The sequence below is a fragment of the Pyrgilauda ruficollis genome, unplaced genomic scaffold (assembly GCF_017590135.1).
Source record: "Pyrgilauda ruficollis isolate IOZ18807 unplaced genomic scaffold, ASM1759013v1 scaffold161, whole genome shotgun sequence".
NCBI lineage: Eukaryota > Metazoa > Chordata > Aves > Passeriformes > Passeridae > Pyrgilauda > Pyrgilauda ruficollis.
In genome coordinates this window covers 1,672,048-1,696,658 of record NW_024514876.1, presented here as the reverse complement: position 1 = coordinate 1,696,658, position 24,611 = coordinate 1,672,048, and the positions used below count along the sequence as shown (strand labels likewise).

Here is a 24,611-nt window from a genome sequence, read left to right as displayed (position 1 = left end):
GTGCGCCGCCCGGAGTCCCCTCTACCGGCGCCGCAGACCCAAAGCCCCCCGGTTCGAATCCCGCCGCGCCCTCAACGTAAATTTCTTGTAATTTTTTTTGCCGTGTTTTAGCCCTTTTTAGGGGTGTTTCGGCTCGGCGCTGCCTTCCCAGGGGTGTGCGCCCCGCTCGCACGCGCGATACGTGTGCACGCACGCGCAGGTGCGCGCCCCACCCCCGCGGTCCCTCCCCTCCCCTTTTCCCCGCCGCCTCCTCCCCTTCCCGACTATTTAAAGTCGCGACATCGCGGGCGGCGGCTCAGTGGAAGAAGAAGGCGGCGGAGGAGGGTGGGTGTGATTTTTTTTTTTTTCTTTCCCCCCTCCCTCCACGCGAGTTTTCCGCCATGAATCCCAACTGTGCTCGCTGCGGGAAGATCGTGTATCCCACGGAGAAGGTGAACTGCTTGGATAAGGTGAGCTCCGCGGGGTCGCACGTGGGGAGTGGGACAAGGATTTGGGGTTTTTTCCCCATAGGATCGCCTCCGGATGCGATGGTTTTTCTCCTCACCCCTATTCCTGGGGGGTTTTCTACGGGATTCTGGGGTTTTTTGGGGGGGTCTCCGGCAGCATTCCAGCCCCCCCCCCCCCCCCCCCCGCGGGTGGCACTTCCTTATGGACACGGCTCTCCCCCCGCCCTATTCCCGGGAATATTTCCACGCTTCCCACTCCCAACCCCGCTTTTCCCGGGGATATTTCCACGCTGGATCCCCTCGCAGTGGGACCCCATTGTCCTGGGGGACCCCAGGGGATCTGTGTTCCTCCCACCCCCCTTTCCTGGGGGTATTTCCACGCTCCCCTCACCCCGTGTCCTGGGGGTCCCAGGAGCCCCCGGTGTCCCGAGGGTCCCGTAGGGAGCCCCAGGGAGGGGACAGGGATGGAGCTCTTTGCCCTGGAGGCTCTAGAGCATCCCCAGCTCTTCCTTCCATAGCAAATATTTCTATTTATTGGAATATCTCCCATTCAAAGGCAGCACATCCGTGTGGAGGCCCAAGGAAAGCAACAGTTAACGCTTCCCTGAAGCCGGGAACCTCATCTGGTTTCCATTATCGAGCTTTTTCCCCTTTTTTTTTTTTCCTTTTTTTTTTTTTTTTTTCCAAATCTTCCATCCCAGTTGCTACTTCTCTGTTCCAAAATCCCATCCTTACACTCCGGGGCTGCCTCCCTTAACCTGGAATATTTTTTTGGAGTATTTTCCCCTCGAAACCAAAGCTCTGGTGGAAGCTGGAGGTGGGGAAGGTGATGTTGGGGCTCCATTCTCGCTGCTCTTCCCATGGGGTTTCCTTTACTCTCCTCCCCCTCCTCTCCCAGGCTTCTGGGACAACCAGTTTAGGGACTAAAAAAAGTAACTGGGAAGAACGCTCCGCTCTCCAGCGGCATTCCTGAGCTCCGGCAGACCCTGTTGCTCGCATTTTTAAGGGATGATGCTTCTTCCTGAGGCTGGGAATGGCTCGGGGCTGAACTATCACCCCCAAATCCTGGGATTTGGGGCTGTGAGTGGCTCTGGGCCCTGGGAGCCTCCAGGGGCTGCTGGCTGTTGGGATTGGGGATGATAGGAAGGGAAAAGGGGTTGGGGGATAACTGCAGGGAAGGGGGGTTTGGGGGACGTGGATAAAAGGAAGGGAAGGGTTTGGAGTTTGTGGCTATTTAGAAGGGAAAAAGGTTTGGTGGTGGTAGATTTTTGGAAAGGAAGAGGGGGTTTGGGATTGTGGCTATTTGGAGGAGAAAGGTGTTTGGGATTTGTGGTTATTTGGACGGGAAAAGGGTTTGGAGATTGTGGATATTTAGAAGGGAAGGGTTTGGGGATAACTGGAAGGGAAAAGGAGTGCTGGGGGTGTGGATATTTGGGAGGGAAGGGGGTTTGGGGGATGTGGATAAAATGAAGGGAAGAGGAGTTTGAGGTTTGTGGATATTTCAAGGGAGGGTGGGGATTGTGGATAACTGTAAAGGAAAAGGAATGCTGGGGTTGGGGATATTTGGAAGGAAAAGGGGTTTGGGGGATTGTGAAAATTTGGAAGGGAAAGGTTTGGAGGTTGTGGATATTTAGAAGGGAAGGGTTTGGGGCTAACAGGAAGGGGAAAGGGGTGCTGGGATTGGGGACGACTGGAAGGGAAGGGGAGTGTCGGCATTGAGGCTGATTGGGAGGGAAGGGGGATCCCAGGATTGCCGGCAGGGAAGGGGATGAGCCCTGGCTCCCTGGTGCTCCTGGGCTCTGTGAACTCCAGGGGAGGGTCTGTTCCAGCTGTGGGGGGCTGTGGGGGGCAGGGTGGTGCTCCTGCGCGCTGTGGGGGGCAGGGGAGGGTCTGTTCCAGCTATGGGGGGCAGGGGAGGGTCTGTTCCAGCTGTGGGGAGCAGGGGAGGGTCTGTTCCAGCTGTGGGGGGCAGGCAGGAGCCCGCAGTCACCATCTTGTCCTCCTCGGGCTCCTCACCCACTTCCTCTTCCTAAGAGCCGAGGCTCGGCCGCTCGTGGTGCTGCTCACCCCGCCCCGGAGCGCCTCCGGCTGCCCTTTTCCCGGAACGCTGCCCCAGTTCCCATAAAACCGTGGGCAGGCCTTGGAGTGCCTCTGTCCCTGCTTGGAATTCCTCTGTCCCTGCTTTTCCTGGCTCTTGGAATTCCTCTGGCCCTGCTTTTCCCTGACCCTTGGAATTCCTCTGGCCCTGCTTTTCCCTGACCCTTGGAATTCCTCTGGCCCTGCTTTTCCTGACCCTTGGAGTGCCTCTGGCCCTGCTTTTCCCAGCCTTTGGAGCGCCTCTATCCCTGCTTGGAGTTCCCCTCTCTGTCCCTGCTTTTTCCAGCCCCTGGAGCCACTCTCCCTGTCCCCTCTCCCTGTCCCTGCCTTCCCGGGCAGAGTCCAAAGGACAGCCAGGCCATGCTGGCAGGAGGAGGGGACAGCCCCAAACTGGGGGTGTCTGGGATGTGGCTTTGCTTCCAGAACCAGGGAAACTCCACTTCCCTTTGGGATTGATGGAAAACCCAGAGCGTGACCACCTCCCCGCAGCCCTGACATGCCCCGAGTGGCTTTGGGGACAGCTTTGGGGACATCGCTGTCCCTGCCCCCCCACGGGGACAGTGCCACTGCTGGCTCTGGTTTCCGCAGGGGAAGTGACACCCGAGGGCTGGGCTGGGCTCACCCCGAGCTGAGCAGAGCCCTGAGCCTCACCCAGGGCTCGTCTCCTCCAGCCCAGGGGGTTCCTCTGGGTGTTGTCCTCATGTTCTGGGGTCCCCAGGTTGTGGGGTTTATTCCAGGTTGTGGGGTTTTCTCCCCAGGTTGTGGGGTTTACTCCAGGTGTGGTGCAAAAGCTTTGCCTGGTGGGACCCAGAGCAGCTGTGGCTGCCCCTGGATGTGTCCAAAACCAGGCTGGACAGGGCTTGGAGCACCCTGGGACAGTGGGAGATGTCCCTGCCCATGGCAGGAGGTGGTACTGGATGAGTTGAAGGTCCGTTCCATGATTATAAATCCAAGGAATCCTTCATTTCTCCAGCATGGATTATTTCTGACCCGCTCACCTGGATAAGCTGGAAAGTTTTACAGCTGTTTTAGGTGGACAGGGCTTGGAGCACCCTGGGACAGTGGGAGATGTCCCTGCCCATGGCAGGAGGTGGCACTGGATGAGTTGAAGGTCCATTCCATGATTATAAATCCAAGGCATCCTTCACTTCTCCAGCATGGATTATCTCTGACCCACTCACCTGGATAACCTGGAAAGTTTTACAGCTGTTTTCCTTTAAATTTGTGATTTTCCACTGAGGTTATGTTGGTCAGAAGAGTTTCCAAAATGTGTGTTCACACTTAGAAATAAATCCTGTCCAGCCTGCTGGGATGTGGGAGCACCTGGGATCACCTCCAGGCTCAGGATTGGGAAGCACAGGGAGTTCATCCTCCTCCAAAACCCCATTTGGATCCTGTCCTCTTTCTCCAGGGCGAGCAGAATGTTCCTGGAAGCCAAAATAACTCCTGCTCCCCTGTGTCCAGCCGTGCTCCAGCCTCCTTTTAGTGCTGCCTCAGATTTTGTGGATCCAGCATTAATTCCACTCCGTTTGTGAGACAGAGCGGCGGCAGCGAGGCTGAGGACAGGCAAAAGTGCTCCATGGGCACTTCCCAAGGGATCCCCGATCCTAGATCTCTTCCCAGATCCTTTGGGAGAGCCTTGGGCTGGGAATGGCCCTGCTGAGCAATCCCTGGTGGGAATGTGCTGGGAATGCTCTGGGATGGGAGCAGAGCCTGCCTGGGAGCATTGTCCTGCTGGGGCTGGGATTGGGATCAGAGGGATCTGCTGGATCCCAGGGAGCTGCTGCTGTTCCTGGAGCTGGGATTGGGATCAGAGGGATCTGCTGGATCCCAGGGAGCTGCTGCTGTTCCTGGAGCTGGGATTGGGATCAGAGGGATTTGCTGCTGTTCCTGGATTTGGGACTGGGGTTGTTTCCCTGATGGATAGCGGGATCTGTTGCTGTTCCTGGTTCTGGGATTGGGGTTCCCTGCTGGATCCCAGGGATCTGCTGGCTGTGCCAGATCCTCCTGGGAGCTGGGATATTACTTGAAGAGAAGACTCTGGAGCTGTGCTGCCTCTCAGTTCACCCCTACAGATCCATGGTGCCATACCTGCCAGCTGCTGCTGGGAAGGGCTTGGAAAGGGCCCTTCACCCCCCAGGAGAGCCCCAAAAACTCAGGATCCAGCTGCTGATCCATCCTGCAGGAGCCCAAAAGCTGGGAAGGGGCAAAACCACCCTGGGAAAGGATGGAGGAGCAAAGCCCCTGCAGCTGGAGGAGCTGGAACGGAGGGGAGGAACAAATCCATTTCTGAGAGCAATTAAAAGGAGGAAAATTGTCCTCTCCAGGGCTGAGTCATGTCCCCAGAGCCTGGCAGTGTTTGTGCACGGGGTGTGGCACCAGGAGAGGTGACAGCAGGGCTTGGCTCCCTGCGGGGACACAGATCCAGGCTGGGCTTGGAGAGGGGAATCGGCTTCTTGAAGGTTTTAGAGTGGAAATCCCAGCAAGAAGCAGCAGCTGGGCACTCTGGCTGTGGTGGCTGAGTGTTAAAGGACACTTGCCTGTCCTCCAGTTAGTGCTTGGAGCTGCTAATTGGGCTTTTGGTGGAGTTTTCCCTGGTTTTTTGGGGGGTTGCCCTAGGGCAGGACTGGCAGAGCTGGCTGTCAGGGGTGAAGGTTTTGCTCCAGGCTGTGCCTTCCTTGCTCCAGGAGGAAATTCCCATTCCTCTCTGGGCCCTGGGAATTCCCACCAGACCCCACAAATCTCCGTGGAAAAGTGGAGTCTGGACTCTGGCAGGACTTCGAACTTGGTCTGTGTGACCTCAGAATCACAAAATCAGAATAATTTTACTCCCAGATGATCAAATCCAACCTTTAACTCCAGCTCTGAGCTGTTTGCCTCAGGCTCCTCCCAACCTGTCCCAGCTCAGAGCCAGGCGGGAATAATTTCTTTAGGAGCAGCCCTAAAAAAGAACCTTTAAACTCCCCTTTAGGATTTGTCACAGCCCAGGGTGTGGGGTCAGGGTCTGGATTTTTTGGGGTTATGTCTTTCACCTTGGATCTGTGTCTGCTTCCCATGAGAACCTTTTCCTGCTTGGCTCGTGCAGCCTCACCTGACCTGCTCTTCTGGCTGGCACCAGGCAAACAGCAATAATAAAATGTTAAAAAAATTAAAAAATAAAACCAAAGCAGCAGCTTTGAACCTTCAAACACAGCTGTTCCCTCTGCTGAGGTGTCACTTCCAGAAGGAGCTTTTCCTATCCATGAATTCCTGGATTTATGGAAGGAAAAAACCTCCCCTGGCTGGGATAAATGCATTGGGAAGATCAGGAGAGACTGGATTTGATCCTAAATTAACCAGGATATTCCCTTTAACCAAACTTTTTTTCTTTATCCAGAAGGACCCTGAGTTGTGCTCCCCTTTCCTGGCTGCTCTTGAGCTCTGTGGAGCCAAAACATTTCTTAATATCTAAAAAAGAGCTGGGAAATCCCATTTTTGTAGCTGCTCCTTATGCACTGGCAGTTCTTAGAAGGAAAATTTGCTTTTCCTGGGGTCACAGGTGGCGTGGCCACCATGCTGGGTGGGAACTGTGGGATTCCAGCGGGGTTTTGGGATCCCTGGTGCTGATGGTTTGGGTTTTGTGTTGCAGTTCTGGCACAAATCATGTTTCCACTGCGAGACCTGCAAGATGACCCTGAACATGAAGAACTACAAGGGCTACGAGAAGAAGCCGTACTGCAACGCGTGAGTGCTCGCTGCCAGGGGCTGCTGGGGGATTTTCTGTGGGGGTCCCTGCTGTGGGGCCTACTGTGGGATTTTTCTGGGGGATCCTGCTGTGGGGGATCCCTGCTGTGGGATTTTCTGTGGGGATCCCTGCTGTGGGGCCTGCTGGAGCATTTTCTGGGGATCCCTGCTGTGGGATTTCTGTGGGGATCACTGTGGTGGGGACTGCTGGAGGATTTTCTGGGGATCCCTGCTGTGGGATTTCTGTGGGGATCACTGTGGTGGGGCCTGCAGCCCTCACCCTGGAGCAGGCTCTGTGGGACACCCCAAGCTCTCCAGGAGCTCCTTCCCTGCTGATCTGCCGAATTTCTGGGAAGGAAGGGAAGCCTTGGATGGAGGGGTCTCAGTTAATACTGATGTTAAACCAGGGTTACACCCCAGTTAACACTGGTATTAAACCAGCTAATACTGATATTAAGCTAGTTAACACTGGTGTTAAACACCCCCAGTTAGTACTGATATTAAACCATTTAGTACCAGTATTAAACCAGGCTTTTCCAGGTCTCAGTGCCAGCTGGGGGCTGCTCTCCAGGCCCAGCCTGAGCAGGAAAAAGGGACTAAAACCCCAGAGCAGGCTGGGCTGAGCTGACCCCAGGAGGAGCTCTCAGGTGTTGGTGCCCTGCAGGTGTGGGGAGGGCAGAAATTCTCTTTGTGTGCAGGGAACAGACCCAGAAATTCCCTTTGTGCAGGGAACAGACCCAGAAATTCCCTTTGTGCAGGGCTCACCGGGCTGGGCTGGGTGCAGCCACCTGAATTTCCTGGCAGGGAAAGAATCCCAAGGTAAATAAACCTGGGAGGTGAAATCCTTGGTGTGGGGGATGGAGGCAGGGCAGGGTGGAGCAAGAGCTCAGGGCCCTTTTTTTTTTTTTCTTCCCTTTTTTTTTTCCTCTGGGCCCCTTTTCCTGGGCCCTTTTTTATTTTTTTTTTTTTTTTTTTTTTTTTTTTTTCTGGATCCTTTTTTTTGTCTTGGGCCTCTTTTTTTCCTTGAGCCCTTTTTCCTCTGGCCCTTTTTTTTTTTTTTCCCTCCTCTTTCCCTTTTCTTTTTATTTTTTTCCTCTGGCCCTTTTTTTTTTCTGGCCCTTTCCACCTGTTCCTGAGCACTGGATGTTCCCTTCCAACCTTTTTTTTTTTTGCCCTTATCCAGAAGAACCCTGTGGACCCAAAATGCTTCTTAATATCTAAAAGGCAGCTTGAAAATCTGATTTTTGTAGCTGCTCCTTATACACTGGCAGTCCTTAGAAGGAAAATTAGGGAACATAATTAATGTATTAATTTTTTCCCAATATTCCTGATTTTACTCTTTAAGTTTTTACATTTACTATTTAAATTTACTCTTCTGAGTTACACTGAAAGGAGAAGTGGTGAGAGCAGAGCTTGGCCAGGCCCTCCCATTTCCGTGGGTTTTTTTGGGTGTTTTTTGATGGGGTTGGGTGCTGGGTTGGCTGTAGCTTGTCCAAAATCCAGGAATTCAGCTGGGCTGGGAGGAAATTTGTTAAATTCCAGTTTGGGCAGGGAAGTGGCATTTCTTGGGGTCTCACCAGAGTGACAATGCAAATAACTGGTTGAAAATAAATTTATTTATTTATTTGTGGGGGAACAGCACTGTTGGAGCTCCAGTTTTTTGGGGGAAAAGCGGGAAATTTTGGGGTCTTTTTGGGGGGCATGTGTGTGCTGAGGCAGGTGGGCTCTGTCTTTGGTGGGGGATGATTTTGGGGTGTGCAGAGACCTCACAGGGAGGGTCTGGCCTGGCAGAGCTGAGCCCCCCCGAGCTGTTCTGAGTGTCCTGACCCAAAACTTTCCCCCCTGGCCCGTGGGATTTGCCCATCCCCAGGCTTAGGGTCCTGTTCTTGTGCTCTCCCTGCTAGGGAAGTGGGATAATAATGGGAAATTCCTGACATTCCAAGGAGTCTGCGCAACCTCGGGTTCTCACCCCCCTCTCTGGGGGCTCCCTTTGATGCTGCTGCTGCTTTAACCCTTCCCAGCCCGGCACTGAGCACAGAAACTGCCCCCAAAATCCTTTGTTCTTCCCATTTTCCCTCTCTAAAAGCAAAGGGAGCAGCTGGGAGTTGCTGCAGGATTTTCCAGGGGGTTGAGATGTGGAAAAAAGGGAAAACTCCAGGCTTGGATTTGGGGTTTCTTCCTTCTAAGCTGCTCCCAGGAGTATCCTGGGACAGCAGAAACTCCAGGAGCGCTGTGCCTGGCTGGGGACATCCCAGGAGGAGCCCAGCATTCCCAAATTTCCTGGATTTGGAGGGACAAGGTCCTCTGTCCCGGGAGAAGGGGGTGGAAAAGCAACGTTTATCCTGGCAGGGAAGAAGCTGCTGTTCCAAACAGGGTCCTCTCTGTTCGAGCCCGTGGCTCCCTGCCAAATTCCTGAGTTTCTTTCTTCTGGGAGAGCAGGAGGAAGAGGGCTGGGCTTCCTCCAGCCCTGCCATTCCCCCAGCCATAAATCCGGCAGGAATCTTTGGGGCCGCTGGTGGCAGAATGTGGGAATGGCTTGGTGGCAGATGGGACGGTCCCCACCCCCCTCCCTGTCCCCTCCTTGGCTCCAGCTGGGCACTGGGAGGGACTGGTGGCTCACTGGAAGTGACATTCAGTGACTCCTGGCCTGAGCACTTGGGGCTAAAAGTGGGAGAAGGGAAAATCCAGGGAAGTCTGAGACTTTTCCACATGAAAAGTAGTGGGAAGCTGGATACAAGAGACAGGCAAGGGTGGAGTTCCAGGCTCCAGCTGCTCCCAAACACACATTTTTATAGAGATTTTTATATTAAATATTTTATAAATATATAAAAAATTTTATCTGTTTATTATATATATAATTTTTCATATATAATTTTTTTATGTATGTATTAAACTTGTTGTGCTGAGGGTGAGGGATCAGGGAGATCCCCCTGTGCAGCACAAATCCCACCTGGAAAATCCTGGGGGAGGGCTCAAAGGTGAATATTCAGTCTGGGTGAATATTCAGTCTGATATTCTCTGCACTGAATATTCAGTCCAGAGCCACCCCTGGGTGGTGGAGCTGCCTGGGATGGGGAGAGGAGCAGGATCCTGGGCAAGGAGCTCCTTCCCTGCTCCCTGGGCCACTGGGATCAGCTGCTCCTGGTGCTTGGGGCCAGCCCAAGGCCAGGCTTTGTCTTTTTGGGATTCTTGCTGGGGACAAACAATTCCTGCAGGATGCAGCCCTGTCCAAGGGCCTGCTCTGGCTGCTGGATCACAGGGATCTGCTGGATCACAGGGATCTGCTCCCAGGACTGAGATTGGTTTGGGTTTTTTTCCTGCTGGATCACAGGGATCTGCTCCCAGGGCTGGGATTGGTTTGGGTTTTTTTTTTTTTCCTGCTGGATCACAGGGATCTGCTCCCAGGGCTGGGATTGGTTTGGGTTTTTTTCCTGCTGGATCACAGGGATCTGCTCCCAGGGCTGGGATTGGGTTTGGTTTTTTTTCCTGCTGGATCAGAGGGGTCTGCTGCTGCTCCTGGATTTGGGATTGGGTTTTTTTCCTTGCTGGATCACAGGGATCTGCTGTGCCCAGCTTTGGGATTGGGGTTGTTTCCCTGCTGGATCAGAGGGCTGCTGTTCCTGCTCCTGGATTTGGAATTGGGATTCCTTCCCTGCTGGATCAGAGGGATTTGCTGTTCCTGGAGCTGGGATTTGGGATCCCAGGGATCTGCTGCTGTTCCTGGATTTGGGATTGGGGTTGTTTCCCTGCTGGAAATTGGGGGTGGGATTGGGGATATGGGATGGGATGGATCCTGCTGCACTCACAAAGAGCAGAGCTGGTGAGCAAATCCCCGTTCCCATTGCTGGCCCCAAAACAGCCCTGGGATGGGCCTGGCCATGGGATTGGCCTCTCCTGCCCCCTCCAGCCCTGGCACCAGGACATTGGGACAAGTCCTGGAGAAATGCTGCTCTCCACAGTGGTGCTGGGCTCTTGGGCTGGGAGCAGCTGCACATGGAGGGCTGGCCCAGCCATCCTGGCAGCTTTTCCCTGGAAACCCTGGGAGGATCCCAGCCCTCCCCTGTGCCCATTCCCGGTGGGATCTCTGCAGACTGGGGCTGATTTCGGTGCTGACAAAGGCTCAGTTTATTTTTTAAGCCCGTCCCCAGAAGCAGCAGCCCTTTGAAAGGCAGGATGTGACCTCGGAGCCTCCTGGCAGAGCACAGCCAATGGCTTCCTTTGTTTAACTCTGCTGAATCTTCCCCAAATCCTTCCCAAATCCCTGACCCAGCTGGGGGGTGGCTGTCACCCCTGAGAGCTGCAGGGACAGGGAATGTTTGCATCTGGGGCTGCTCCTTGATGGATCCATCTGCCAAAATCTGCTTTAAAGCCTCAATATAAGCAACACTCGGAGCTCCCGAGGTTTTTCCAAACACTGGCGGCTCTCACATCATCTGTGTGTTTTTTGGGATCAAACTCAGGGTTGGGGATGCAGGGTCTGCTCCTGGGGCTCCCAAATTCCATCAGTTGTCTCTGGAGAGCAGCTGGGGCATGCCAGGATGCACTCCCAGGAGTTTTTAGTGGTGTTCCAGGATTTATCCTCATTTCCAGCTTGGGAAAAGCTCCAAAGGCAGCAGCTCAAGTGCTGCTGCTTGGGACGGGAGGTTTGGGGGGGAAATGCTGCTCTTAGGGCAGGACTGGGATGGAGTGGGGTGGGAGATTCACCTCAGTCTGGAAGTGGGATTGCTCCAACCCCCTCTCCTGCTGTGGAGTTCGGAAGGTGGGAAATACGGGGAATACAGATCCCATGGAAACCAGGCACGGTGCTGCTGTGGGAAGGAATGTCTGGATTCACTTCCCGACATCCCTGTGGAAGTTTCCTCCCTGCCTGGGGAGGTGCAGGAATTGCTGGTGGCCTCCATAGGAGCCCTTTATCACTCGGTGGCCATGGGGCTGCTGGGAGCAGGATCCTTCTCCTGGAGGCATGAACTTCCATTCCCTGGGAATGGCTGTGCTCAGAGGGATGAATTCCCATCCCCTGGGAATTGTCATGCTCCCAATGTGGGAGGGATGAACTTCCATCCCTCGGGATTTGCCATGCTCAGCCCCCTCCTTCTCCCGGGGGGATGAGCTTCCATTCCCCGGGAATTGCCAAGAGGGATGAATTTCCATCCACTGGAATGGCTGTGCTCCTAATGCAGGAGGGATGAACTTCCATCCCCTGGGAATTGCCGGGCTCAGAGGGATGAACTTCCATCCCTCAGGAATTGCTGTGCTCAGCCCCCTCCTTCTCCTGGAGGGATGGAATTTCCATCCCCGGGAATTGCCAGGCTCAGAGGGATGGAATTTCCATTCCCCGGGAATTGCCAGGCTCAGAGGGATGAACTTCCATCCCCTGGGAATTGCCGGGCTCAGAGGGATGAATTTCCATCCCCGGGAATTGCCGGGCTCAGCCCACCCCTAATGCGGGTGCCAGACGGGAGCTCTGCCCGGGGAGACTCCTCTGACCTGATTTAGCAGCGCCACAAAAGCCGCCTCGTCTGGGCTGCCACAGCCTCCCGGGGCTCCTCTGGAGCAGGAGCCGTTGTTTTGGGGGGTTTTTTGGGGTTTTGAGGGTGGAAAGGGGTCCCTCCCGCTGTGGGGGTGCTGCCTGCGAGGTGTTTGGGGTCCCTGCCATGCCCTGCGCTGTTCTGTGTGGAATCCTGGAATATCCTGAGTTTAAGGGACTGCCAAGGATCATGAGAACAATCCCAGCCTGTTTCAGGGTGTTGCCCAAACATTCCTGGAGCTCTGGGACCCACAGGGAGCATCAATGCAACCCCAGGCCCTGCACAGACCCCCCAAAAATCCCCGCCTGTCCCTGAGAGCAATGTCCAAACCCTCCTGGAGCTTTGGCAGCCTCAGGGCCGTGCCCATCCCCTGGGGAGCTGTTCCAGTGCCTGAGCACCCTCTGAGGGGAAAATCCTTCCCCAAAATCCAGCCTGAACAGCTCCAGCCACTGCCTTGTGCTGTCCCTGTCCCCGAGATCAGAGCTGCCCTTCCATGAGGAGCTGCAGCCCCTGAGGAGTCTCCCCTCACTTCTCCAGCTGCATCCAGAGGTGGCTTTTCCTTAGGTTTCCACCTGGGCTTCTGGTGAGCTCAGGGAGGGTTTTCCTGCTCCCCCTCCTGCGGAGCAGCTCCTCCATGCCTGTGTGTGCCTGGGACAGCAATTCCAGCAGGGAATTGTGTGCAGACTGCAGGCAGGGAGATAGGGATGGAGGGATGCCAGCAGTGAGGAGAGACCCCAAGGTTCCCTGCCCAATCCCCCCTGGCAGCCTGTTGGCTCCATTCCTAAGATCTCCCAGCTCCTCTCCATCAATCCCTGGGATAATCCATGTCTGGCCAGTGCTGGGGCTCCTCACTCCCACCCTGGGCACTGCAGCACCCACAGCAGCACCAACCCAGCACTCCCAACACCCACCAAAACCTGGGTCTTATCCCAGATCCCATCCTGGATCCCCCTCCAGCAGGGAGCACACCTCCTCCTCCAGCCTTAAATCCCTGAAGGACTGAAACTCCTCCCGAGGGAACTGGGGGGAAAAGGTGGTGCCCAATCCCGGGTGAGGTTCCCAAATTCCTGAAGGGCTGAAGTGCCTCATCCCCAGGGAGCAGCTCCCAGGAGCTGGGGAAAAAGTGGTGCCTAGTCCTGGGAGAGGATCCCGAATTTTGTTCATCCCACACCCGGCACAGACAGATCCCTCCTGCCTGCTAACTCAGGGCTGAGCAAAAGCTGCCTCAAATCCTTGCCAGATTTCCTCAAAATCCAAAGGAAACCTAATCCCAGCTTCATCCCTGGCTGTCTGCTGCTCCCCCAGGCTGGGCTGGAGCAGGACACAGCGCTGCATTCAATCCATCTCGTTGTTTTCCGGGTTATTTTTAATTCCCTCCTTCTCCCGCGGTTTTCCCCTTCTCCTGAGCTCCACAGGGATGGATTTCTGCCTTTCCCAGCCCTGCTGGCCAGCGGTGGCTGCTGGGGCCTGATCTCCTCCCGGTGTTATCAGTGCCCGGGGCAGGGATGCGGTTGCCATGGCAATGGGAGATCCCGGCTGGCAGGGCAGGGATGGATCAGGGATGGTGTGGCCAGCAGGAGCAGGGGGGGTCATTCTTCCCCTTGACTTGTCACTGGTGAGGCCATCCCCCAATTTAGGAGGGGCTGGAGCGTGTCCAGAGGAGGCAAGGAGGCTGGGGAGGGGTCTGGAGCACAAACCCTGTGAGGAGCAGCTGAGGGAGCTGGGGGTGCTCAGCCTGGAGAAAAGGAGACTCAGGGGTGCCCTCATCACACTCTACACCCCCCTGAAAGGTGCCTGTGCTCAGCTGGAGTGGGGCTCTTTCTCCAGGCAGCACTGACAGAACCAGAGCACACCAAGGGAAATTTAGGTTGGATATCAAGAAAAAGTTTTTTACAGAAAGGTGATAAAGCTCTGGAATGATCTGCCCAGAGAGGTGGTGCAGTCACCATCCCTGGGTGTGTTTAACAAAGCCTGGATGTGGCACTGGGTGCCAGGGTTCAGTTGAGGTGTTGAGGCTGGGTTGGACTCGGTGATCTTGGAGGTCTCTTCAACTTCCAACCCAGTAATTTTGTTATTCTGTGAATTCTGTGGGCTCTGGTTCCAGAGGAGATTCTGCCCTTGCCTGGGCCATGTCCCTCTCCTGGGGGATGTTGGGGTGTTCACATGTTGGATAAAAGCGCTGCTGATCCACAAGGGAGAAACCTCTGAGTTTTTAAAAACCCCAGGCAGAGGTGCTGGGAATCACCTCACAGAGCTGGGAATGCTCTGGGATTCCCAGGGGCAATTCGTGATCTGGGATCTCCCAGTTCTCCTCTGGGCTGGGTTTCCTTCCAGGGCTTTTCCTGGGAATTCCGGTGTGTGGAGGGCTGTGCCAGGCTAGAAATGCTCCTCTTGCTCCAGGCAGAGCTGTGGGACTGGATCCATCGGGAGCATCCTTGGGGATGCAGGGCCTGGGGGTGAAGTTCCATAGCTGGGACTGACTCTTCCCCTTCTTGGCAGCTGAGAGACCCCAAATCCAGCTGAAATTGCCAAATCCTGACCCTCTTGAACACTCCCTGTTACCCAGGGATTCCTGCTCTTTTCTGTGTCATTCCAAGGTGGGAATGGCCACGGGAGGCTGGGACAGTGCTGCCAGCAGCCTCCAGCTGGAGCACTGGATATTTCCTTTCTCCCAGAACCCTCCCTGGGTCTCTTTCCGAGTTCCTGACCCCGTTCCTGTGTGTTGTCCCCGTGGTTTGTGCCAGGACTGGGACGTTCTGCAGCACCAGGAAACCCCAGTGTGGGGCTACTGCAGCTGGAAGCTCTGCAGGGAGAGCTCAGGCTCAGCCTGGGCCCTGCAGAGGCACTGGGAGCAGAGCCAGCAGCTTTTCCTGGGCTAACAGGGCCCTGGGGGCTGTTTGGGGACAGGGAAAAGTCTGTCCTGAAACTCTGCACAGGCCTGGAATGACTTTGTCCCCGAGGGAAAAACACTGCTTTTGCTCTTTTGTGATAAATGTGACACTGGGAGAGAGCCATGGGGGAAAAGTGTTGGCTGGGGGAGAGTGCACAGGGAGAAACCCCATTGTTGGAGAAACCCCATTGTCTGGGCAATCCCACATGGCAGCTGCCAAGCCCTGTGGCTGTGTCCCCAGCTCTGGCTCCTGGAGAGGGACAAAACCCCTGGAATGTTCTCAACACTCGGGTGTGGCCCTTGGGGACACGGGTTTGGGCTCGATGATCCTGGAGGGCTTTTCCAGCCTGAATGACTCCAGGATTCCATGGTGGGAATTGCTCTGCTGTGCTGGAGCACCTGGGCAGGTGGGGACAGGGATGGTGGCATTAACAGGGCAGGGGACAGTGGCATTAACCCTGTCCTTCCCTTGGCAGACACTACCCGAAGCAATCCTTCACCATGGTGGCAGACACGCCCGAGAACCTGCGCCTAAAGCAGCAGAGTGAGCTCCAGAGCCAGGTGAGCCTTGGCATCAGATCCCTGCCTGCCCTGCTCTGAAGGATGCTCTGACCTTCTTCCTTCTCTTCCCATCAGCCTGAGAGTGCCAGGAGCTGGGGAGCTGAAATGCATCCAGGAGGAGGGGGAGGATGGGGGAGCCTCACCTGCAGGACCAGGGCCACTGTGGGTCCCCCAAGCTCAGCTTTTGTCCCCAAAGCTCAGCTTTTCTCCCAGCCCTTCCCCCTGGGAGCAGCCCAGCAGATCCCTGGCTCAGGCTCAGAGCTGAGCCCAGCCTGGGGCTGGATTTGTGTCCACGCAGCGATGACAGGGACAGGGGGATGACAGGGACAAGGGGACACCGTGGCTTTTCCATGGCAACAACGGAGCTGCTGCTGCTGCTGCTGGAGTCTCCAGGCTTCTCCTGGGTTGTTGTTGATGAAAGCAGAGCCAGGGGAGGGGGTTGAGCTCTGCCTGGGCTCTCCTGAGCCCAGAGGGGACTCGCAGCCCCTCGGGAGCTGGGGGGGGACAGCCCTGAAGGGAGGGGGGCTCTTCTTCCCTGAATTGGTCACCACAGCTCAGCCTCTGTCCCCTGTGCCAGGTGTGCCCAGCTCCTGGGGCCTGCCAGGCTCAGGGACACTGGGGTGACAGGGGCAGGGTGACAAGGATGAGGAGCTGGGTGGGGGTGACAGGGACAGGGTGCTCACCACCTACAGGGCTGGGGTGACAATAATGGGACAATGTGCTGGGCACCTGCAGGGATGGGGTGGCAGGGACAGGGTCCTGAACACCCACAGGGATGGGGATGACAGGGATGGGACACTGGGCACCTGCAAGGGTGGGGTGACAGGGATGGGGTGACAAGGACAAGGAGCTGCAAGGATGGGTGACAGGGACAGGGTGTCAGGGATGGAGTGACAGGGATGGGTGACAGGGACAGGGTATCAGGGATGGGACACTGGACACCTGCAGGGGCAGGGTGCCAGGGACAGGGTGGGTGGCAGGGCCAGGCCACAGCAGTCCCTTGTCACTCCTCTGTCCCCTCTATTTGTGTCCCCGAGGAGGCGCCTCCCGTTCCGCTCACGGGAAGCTGCTGGATAATCACGTCCTGTGAGGCCAAAAGTGTCCCCAAAGTGCCACCCTGCTGCCCACAGGCTGCTTTTCCCAGCCCACGTGTGGCAGGGAAATTGCAGGTTCCCATCCTGGGGCTCCTTTTCTGAGCCTTTCCAGGGGGGAATTTGGGCACAGCCCTTCCTGCCCGAGGGTCCTGTGTGGGGGTGGCAGTGCCACTCCTGTCCTGCTGTGCCAGCCCCTCTGGGAGCAGTGTCACCTCGGTGCTGGTGACAAAAAGGGGAGGGTTTGATGTGTGAAGGGTTTTTTCTGGCTCCCTTTGGATAACTCATGGATGCACTCGGAGTCACAGCATGGAGGGAGCAGCTCCTCCACAGGAAAATTAATTGTGGGGTTAATTAATTTGTTAAATCGTTCTCATCATCATCATCATGGGGTGCTGCCAGGTGGTTTTTTAGGGCTGAATTCCTGTGTCCTGAACATCAGCAGGGTGAAAAACCAAGGGAGATGGAGCAGGGTGGGATTTAGGAGGGTAAAAATACAGGATTTATCAGAGGATCTGCCCTCCCTTGGGACTGGCTTCTTGCTCAGTGATTCCTTGTCTTTCCAGCCTGGAATTCTCCCAGCTCAGCAGCTCTGTGGGTGCCCTGTCCCCTGTCCTGGGCAGCATGGGGACAGCATCCCACACTCCAGAGGGAAGCATCCTTCATGGAAAGCACCATGGACGGAGGGCAAACCACAACCCAGCTGGGCAAACTGGGCAAACTGGGGCTGGTGGCTCCAGAGCAGCTCCAGAGGGCTCCCCCAGCCCCTCCTGAGCCTGTGCCTGTGTCACCAGCTCTGTGTCACCCTCCCAGGGGTGGCTGGAGGTGCCCTTGGAGGGCTGCAGGTCACTGAGCAGCTGCTCTGAGCTGGATGCCCGGGGCTGGTGCCCCACAGGAAACTGAAACCAGACCTGGGTGACCCCAAAGAGAGAGGGGAGACCCTTCCTGCCCCAAGAGGAACGGGACCTGTGGGCTCAGGGGAATGGTTTGGTGTTGGAGCTCCTGGAAACCTCTGTTTGGCATCCCTGGGGAGGCTCAGGGGTGCACAGGGAGGCTCAGGGATGTGCAGGGATGCTCAGGCATTCACTGGGGTGTTCAGGGAGGCTCAGGGATGTGCAGGGAGACTCAGGGATGCACTGGGATGCTCAGAGATGTTCAGGGGTACACTGGGAGGCTCAAGGAGGCTCAGGGATGCACTGGGATGAACAGGGATGCAGTGGGAGGTTCAAGGATGCTCAGGGATATATGGGGATGCACTGGGATGCTCAGGGATTTGTCTTTCCAGCCTGGAATTCTCCCAGCTCAGCAGCTCTGTGGGTGCCCTGTCCCCTGTCCTGGGCAGCATGGGGACAGCATCCCACACTCCAGAGGGAAGCATCCTTCATGGAAAGCACCATGGACGGAGGGCAAACCACAACCCAGCTGGGCAAACTGGGCAAACTGGGGCTGGTGGCTCCAGAGCAGCTCCAGAGGGCTCCCCCAGCCCCTCCTGAGCCTGTGCCTGTGTCACCAGCTCTGTGTCACCCTCCCAGGGGTGGCTGGAGGTGCCCTTGGAGGGCTGCAGGTCACTGAGCAGCTGCTCTGAGCTGGGTGCCCCACAGGAAACTGAAACCAAACCTGGGTGACCCCAAAGAGAGAGGGGAGACCCTTCCTGCCCCAAGAGGAACGGGACCTGTGGGCTCAGGGGAATGGTTTGGTGTTGGAGCTCCTGGAAACCTCTGTGCATCCCTGGGGAGGCTCAGGGATGTGCAGGGATGTTGAGAGATGCTCAGGGATGTGTGGGGTGTTCAGGGAGGCTCAGGGATGTGCAGGGAGACTCAGGGATGCACTGGGATGCTCAGAGATGTTCAGGGGTACACTGGGAGGCTCAAGGAGGCTCAGGGATGCACTGGGATGAACAGGGATGCAGTGGGAGGTTCAAGGATGCTCAGGGATATATGGGGATGCACTGGGATGCTCAGAGATGTTCAGGGGTACACTGGGAGGCTCAAGGAGGCTCAGGGATGCACTGGGAGGTTCAGGGATGAACAGGGATGCACTGGGATGCTGCTCAGGGATGCTCAGGGATACACTGGGAGGTTCAAGGAGGCTCAGGGATGTATGGGGATGTGCAGGGATGCACTGGGATGCTGCTGAGGGATGCACTGTGGGAGGCTCAGATGTATGGGGATGTGCAGGGATACACTGGGATGCTCAGGGATGCACTGGGATGCTCAGGGATGTATGGGGATGTTCAGGGATACACTGGGATACTCAGGGATGCACTGGGACGCTCTAGGAGGCTCAGGGATGTATGGGGATGCACTGAGATGAGCATGGATGAACAGGGATGCTCAGGAATGTTCAGGGATGCTCAGGATGCACTGGGAGGTTCAAGGATGCTCAGGGATGTATGGGGATGTGCAGGGATGCTCAGGGATGCACTGGGATGCTCAGGGGGTGCCCCTGGGTGAGGCAGGAGCCCTGGCACAGGAGCTGCTGCCCTGGGGAAGCCGTGGGTCACAGTCAGGGGCTGGGCAGGCCCAGCTCTGCCCTGTCCCACCTCTGCCCTGTCCCAGCCCCTTTTCCTGCCTCCCCCCAGATCCGCTACAAGGAGGAGTTCGAGAAGAACAAGGGGAAGGGCTTCAGCGTGGTGGCCGACACCCCGGAGCTGCAGAGGATCAAGAAGACTCAGGATCAGATCAGCAACGTGAGTGGCCTCTCCTCCCTGCTGTGACACGGCTGTGACACCGCTGTGACCTCCAGGGGGAGCGGGGAGGGGACAGCTGCCGACAAACAGCCCCGGGGTCACAGATCCCTGCAATCCTGGCACTAATCATCCTCTGTGAGGAAGAGAGGGGAGGCTGATTCAGTGATCAGAATCCGATTTTATTGTGGGATACAAACACTTGTAGAAATTAAGCATTAATGGTAGTTTTAGGGAGGCTTAATAGTCATTTTAGGGACACTGTTAATTACTTAATAGTCATTTTAGGGAGACTAGTAATGTTTACTACAATGCTTAGGTTAAAATCCTAGCCTCTTGGGTGGTGCCTGAGCTGCTCCTGCTTTTCCATCCCCAAGACTCCCTGCCCTGGGGACACAGAGCCTGCCTGGGAGCTGCTGGCTGCTCCTGGAGCCCAGGAAGGGGTTTGGAATGCAGGGAGATGGTGCCAGGGGAAGGGGTTTGGAATGCAGGGGGATGGTGCCAGGGGAAGGGGTTTGGGATGCAGGGAGATGCTGCCACAGCAGGAGCTCCCACAAAAACCCAGGGGGATTTTTATTCCCTCTTTTTCTGCTCTCATTGTGCAGCACCCCCAGGATGTGATGGATTCACCAAACCCCAGGCAGGGAATGGGCTCCAAGCTGGAGGATTTTCCCTGGGGCAGCTCTGAGCTGGCAGCCCCCCCACAGTGGGGCTGGGGGCTGGGTTTGGGGCAGATCCAGGGGGGTTTGGGGACATGAAATGACAGCAGAGAGCTGTCTTGAGCCCAGCCCTGGTGGCTCTGCCCAGCCCCTCACCCTCTGCCAGCATTTCCAGCAGCTTCCCTTGCCTGGCTGCCAGCCTGGGGTGGCCGTGACCCACTTAGGAGAGACACAGCCAGCAGCCCTGTCCCCGCCGGGCCCTCCCGTTCCAGGGGCAGGAACAGGGCCAGGGAAGGGGGGGCCAGCCTGGCCGTGCCCCAAAACGGCCTCGGGGTGGGGAAAACCCCTGGGAATGGGGCTGGGCATGGCCTGAGCCCATCCTGGGGCTCCTCCTGCTCCTGAGAGCTGTTCCTGGGGCTGTTCCTGCTCCTGGGGCTGCTCTGAGGCTGTTCCTGAGGCTGTCCCTGATCCTGAACCTGTCCTGGGGCTCTTCTGGGGCTGTTCCCAAGGATGTCCCTGCTCCTGGGGCTGTTCTGGGGGCTGTTCCTGCTCCTGAACCTTTCCTGGGGCTGTTCCCAAGGATGTCCCTGCTCCTGGGGCTGTTCTTGAGGCTGTCCCTGCTTCTGGGGCTGTTCCCGAGGATGTCCCTGCTCCTGGGGCTGTCCCTGATCCTGAAACTGTCCTGGGGCTGTTCCTGTCCCTGAGCCCATCCTGGGGGCTGTTCCTGAGGCTGTCCCTGTTCCCAAATCTGTCCTAGGGCTGTTCCTGAGGATGTCCCTGCTCCTGGGGCTGACCCTCGTGTTCCCAAGGCTCTTCCCGAGGCTGTTCCTGGGGCTGTCCCTGATCCCCAGGCTGTCCCTGTCCCTGGGATGTCCCAGCCATGCCCGTGCCCAGCCCCAGTGCCCTCCAGTCCATCACTGTTTAACCAGGGCACATTCCCAGGCTCCAGCTGCTTCCCGGTGGGAATGCACTCATTAACAGCAATGAGTTAATTGGTAATTTTTACCCTCACGCCCCCATGGCTGGGTTAACCCTTCCCTCCTGTGTCCCCCTGGCACTGGGGCTTGCACACCAGAATTCCTGAAGGGGATTTTGCTCGGTGTTCCTGTGGTTTGGGAGGTGCATCTGGGGCTGAGTCTCATCCTGAAACAATTCCTCCTGGGAAGCTCCTCCTGTCCCTGTGTGCCTGGAACTGCTCTGAGCAGGTGTCCCTGTGCTGGGGGGGTGGGGAAGGAGCCCCCGGGATTTGCTGGGTGGCAGAAACAGCCGAGCTGGGATGAGGGCAAGGATCCTGAATCCTTCAAGCTGGGAAAGTCCAGCATTAACCCAGCACTGCCTCACCAGCAACCCATGGGCTTTTAACCCTTCTGGGGACGGTGACTCCCTTTTCTGAAGGAATTCTCCCAAATTCCCAATCCGAACCTGCCCCCAGGCCATTTCCTGGTCCCAGCCCTTCTTCCCTGGGAGAAGCTGCTGCAGCAGGGCCGAGCTCTGAGCTGTCCCATCCCCCTGCAGATCAAGTACCACGAGGAGTTCGAGCGGAGCCGGATGGGCCCCAGCCCCAGCGAGGGCTCGGAGCCGGAGCGCCGGAATTCCCAGGAGAGCGGCGGCTACCGGAGAGCAGAGCAGCAGCAGCAGCAGCACCACGGCCAGCCCGGAGCCACAGGTGGGTGGGGACAGCCCCGGGGCTCCTCTGCATCCCCCACATCCCAAAATCCCAGTGCAGGATCTGCCCAAATCCCAGTGTAGGATATGCCCAAATCCCAGTGCAGGATCTGCCCAAATCCCAGTGCAGGATCTGCCCAAATCCCAGTGCAGGATCCAGCCACATCCCAGTGCAGGATCCACCCGCATCCCAGTTCATGGATCCACTCATCCCATTGAAGGATCCACTCAAATCCCAGTGCAGGATCTGCCCAAATCCCAGTTCATGGATCTACTCACATCCCAGTGCAGGATCTACTCACATCCCAGTTAATGGATCCAGCATTCCTTCCCCATCCCAGTTCACTCCCCATTCCCTCCCCATCCCAGTTCACTCCCCATTCCCTCCCCATCCCAGTTCACTCCCCTTTCCCTCCCCAGTTTACCAGCAGCAGCAGCAGCCGCCTCCATCCCAGTCCTACGGCTACAAGGAGCCAGCCCCGGCCTCCTCACAGCGCAACGCCCCGGCTGGAGGGGGGGTGAGTCCAGCCCAGCCCCCCATTCCCACCCCGGGGGTCCCCATGCTCCCTCAGCCCCCCATTCTCACCCCGGGGGTCCCTGTGCTCCCTCAGCCCCAGGAGAAGCCGTTTTGGGGGGTTGGATGCTCGGTTTGGGCAGTGAGAAACACCTGGATCCAGCTCCCTGCGGCGGGGCTGTGACCCCTCTGTCTCCAGGGAGGGGCTATGCCATGATCCTCATGTCCCCTGTGGCCATGCCATGCCCCTCGTGTCCCCTGGGGGTGTGACAATGACCCCGTGTGCCCTGGGGCTGTGACAATGTCCCCTGGAGTTGTGACAGTGACTCACCCCAGTGTCCCCTGGGGCTGTGACAATGTCATCTCAGGCTGTGACAATGCCCCCTGGGGCTGTGACAGTGACCCACCCCCGCGTCCCCTGGGGCTGTTCCACGTCCCCTGGGGCTGTTCCACGTCCCCTGGGGCTGTTCCATGTCCCCTCGGGCTGTGACAATGTCCCCGTGTCCCCACAGAAGCGTTTCCGTGCCGTCTATGACTACAACGCGGCGGACGAGGACGAGGTGTCCTTCCAGGACGGGGACACCATCATCAACGTGCAGCAGATCGATGATGGCTGGATGTACGGCACGGTGGAGCGCACGGGGGACACGGGCATGCTCCCTGCCAACTACGTGGAGGCCATCTGAGCCCGGGGACACGGCCCTGCCCCGTGTCCCCTCCCCGTGTGTGCGTCTCTTGTCCCCTCCCCGCCCTCGGAGCCGTGTCCCCGTGTCCCCTCTGGGTGTGGTGTCTCTCGCCACTTCTGCTCCGTGCTGGCCCCGTGGGGGCTGTGGGGCAGTGTGAGGTGGGGATCAAAGTCCCAGAGCGTTTCTGCTCCTGTCCCTGCTGTCCCTCCTGTCCCTCCTGTCCTGCCCTCCCGGCGGGAGAAGCCTCCAGAGCCACCGGGGTGTCAGGAAAGGGAGGGAGAGGCCAAGTCAGGACCAAATTCCTGCTGTGGGGTGGGAGAGGCGAGGGGGGCTCAGCCAGGGGTGCCCTGGCCTCAGGGTGGGCTGGCAGCTCCCCCTGCTCAGCTCATCCTGCTCCTGGCTGCCCTGTGCTGCTTCCCCTCAATCCTCGCTCCCTTCAGTGCCCAGAGCAGGAAAGTTTTCAGCTCAAATCTCCAACAAAACCTCTCTGCTTGGAGTTCCGAGCTCTGGGCAGCCCTGCAGGCGGCTCTGGCTGCCTCTGCCTCAGGCTGGGCTGGGATGAGCCCCCCTGGAGCTGGGATGAACCCCCCAAATTGGGATGAATCCTCCTGGACTAGGTTGAGCCCCACAGGCTGGGGTGAGCCCCCCAGATTGGGATGAGCCCCCTGGTGCAGGGATGAATCCCCCTGGACTGGGATGAGCCCCCCAAATTGGGATGAATCCTCCTGGACTGGGATGAGCCCCCTGGACTGGGATGAGCCCCCCAGAGCTCCAGCTTGCTCTGGGGGTCCCCTGGGGAGCCTTTACCCCTACTCAGAATTTTCCTGCTTTTCTCCTGCTGCTGCTGAGTGCTGCCACCCCTCTGGGACCATCCCGGGTCACTGTCCCCTGGGTGGTGTGACACCCCGAGCCACCCCACACCTCTCATTCCCAGCTCTGATGGCAGCTTTTTGGGACCACTTTGGGATCGTGTCATGGACCAAAGCATCCCTGTCCCCTTCTCCTCCGGGCTCAGGAGATCCTGGGGAGGGTCAGGGTGGGTAAAACTGGAAATGAACAGAGAGGGAGGAGTGGGAACCTCTGTAGGGGACCTGGGGACAGCAGGAGTGTCTCTGTGCCAGGACCTGGGGACAGCAGGAGTGTCCCCATGCTGGCTCCACTGTTATTCCCACAGGAAAATCGGGAATAAGGGACCAAAGTGGCCAAATGAGACATTCCTTGGTGCTGCTGGGGACACCTCCCTCAGGAGCTGGGACTGGGGGCAGAAACCCTCCAGGAAAAGGGAATTCTGGCTGCAGTGGGACGGGGACAGGGATCTGGGGTGACAGCAGGGCAGGAGCAGCCAGGACAGGCTGCCCGGGGTGGGAATCCTGGCTGGTGCTAAAACAGGGAGCACAAGGGCAGGGGGAGGCTCCTCTCCCTGCTAAATCCTCTTCTTAATCACGTTCTTGTCTGGGAATTGGGGGGGCGGGGGAGCATCAATGTGAATAAACCCTTTTTTAATGGACCAAATAACACAGGAAATTCCCTTTTGGGATACAGATCTTTTTTTAATCCTCCCTCAAAACTGTTGTCCCTAAATTCTCCTCTCCCATGCCCCTTTCACCCCCACCATGGGAAACAAACCTCTTACTGCTTGATTTCTGCCTTTTCTCTCAACTTTATGCACTTTTTTGCCTTTTTTTTTCATAGCTGAAAAGCACCTAAACCTGTATTTAAAATAAATAAATAAATAAAAGAGTAAAAAAAAAATCACAAGGAAGAAGAACAATTAAAAAGCTGAATAATTGCTTCTCATCACGTGTAAAATAGACCTCATCCATCCCAGCTTCCCTGGTTGTGTCTCAGTGCTGAGCTTAGAACGTGTTTTCCTCGGGATCCGTCGCTTAATTGGGGTTTTGTCCTTGTGTCCTTCCTGGGTTGAGCACCCACCAGTAAAAAAAAAAAAAATTTTAAAAAGTTATTTGGCCTTTTTATCCAAAAAAAAATAAAACCCACGGAATGGAACAACCCGACCAATTCTCTTGCCGGTTTACTCGGATTGAAAATAAAAGTTTAATTTTTA

The 24,611-nt window shown here is 56.8% G+C and overlaps 1 protein-coding gene across 2 annotated transcripts; it reads left to right on the top strand.

The window, feature by feature from the left end:
• Positions 1-292: 292 nt before the first annotated feature.
• On the top strand, positions 293-24,611 carry LASP1 (LIM and SH3 protein 1). 2 transcript variants are annotated; one of them, XM_041462948.1, is made up of 7 exons: positions 293-449; positions 6,172-6,266; positions 15,161-15,245; positions 18,918-19,025; positions 21,197-21,347; positions 21,767-21,864; positions 22,373-24,611. In XM_041462948.1, exons 1-7 carry the CDS (start codon positions 381-383, stop codon positions 22,544-22,546), a joined length of 780 nt encoding a protein of 259 aa, XP_041318882.1. In that variant the 5' UTR covers positions 293-380; the 3' UTR covers positions 22,547-24,611. The 2 variants fall into 2 exon arrangements, with proteins under 2 accessions (XP_041318882.1, XP_041318883.1); XM_041462949.1 differs by lacking the exons at positions 293-449; positions 15,161-15,245 and having other exon boundaries at positions 6,186-6,266.

Excerpts from the sequence above, each read along its gene's own strand:
- LASP1 (XM_041462948.1), top strand. The coding sequence starts at position 381 with ATGAATCCCAACTGTGCTCGCTGCGGGAAGATCGTGTATCCCACGGAG. Across the intron at positions 450-6,171 it reads AGGTGAACTGCTTGGATAAG|TTCTGGCACAAATCATGTTT; the intron begins GTGAGCTCCGCG and ends TTTGTGTTGCAG. Across the intron at positions 6,267-15,160 it reads AAGAAGCCGTACTGCAACGC|ACACTACCCGAAGCAATCCT; the intron begins GTGAGTGCTCGC and ends TTCCCTTGGCAG.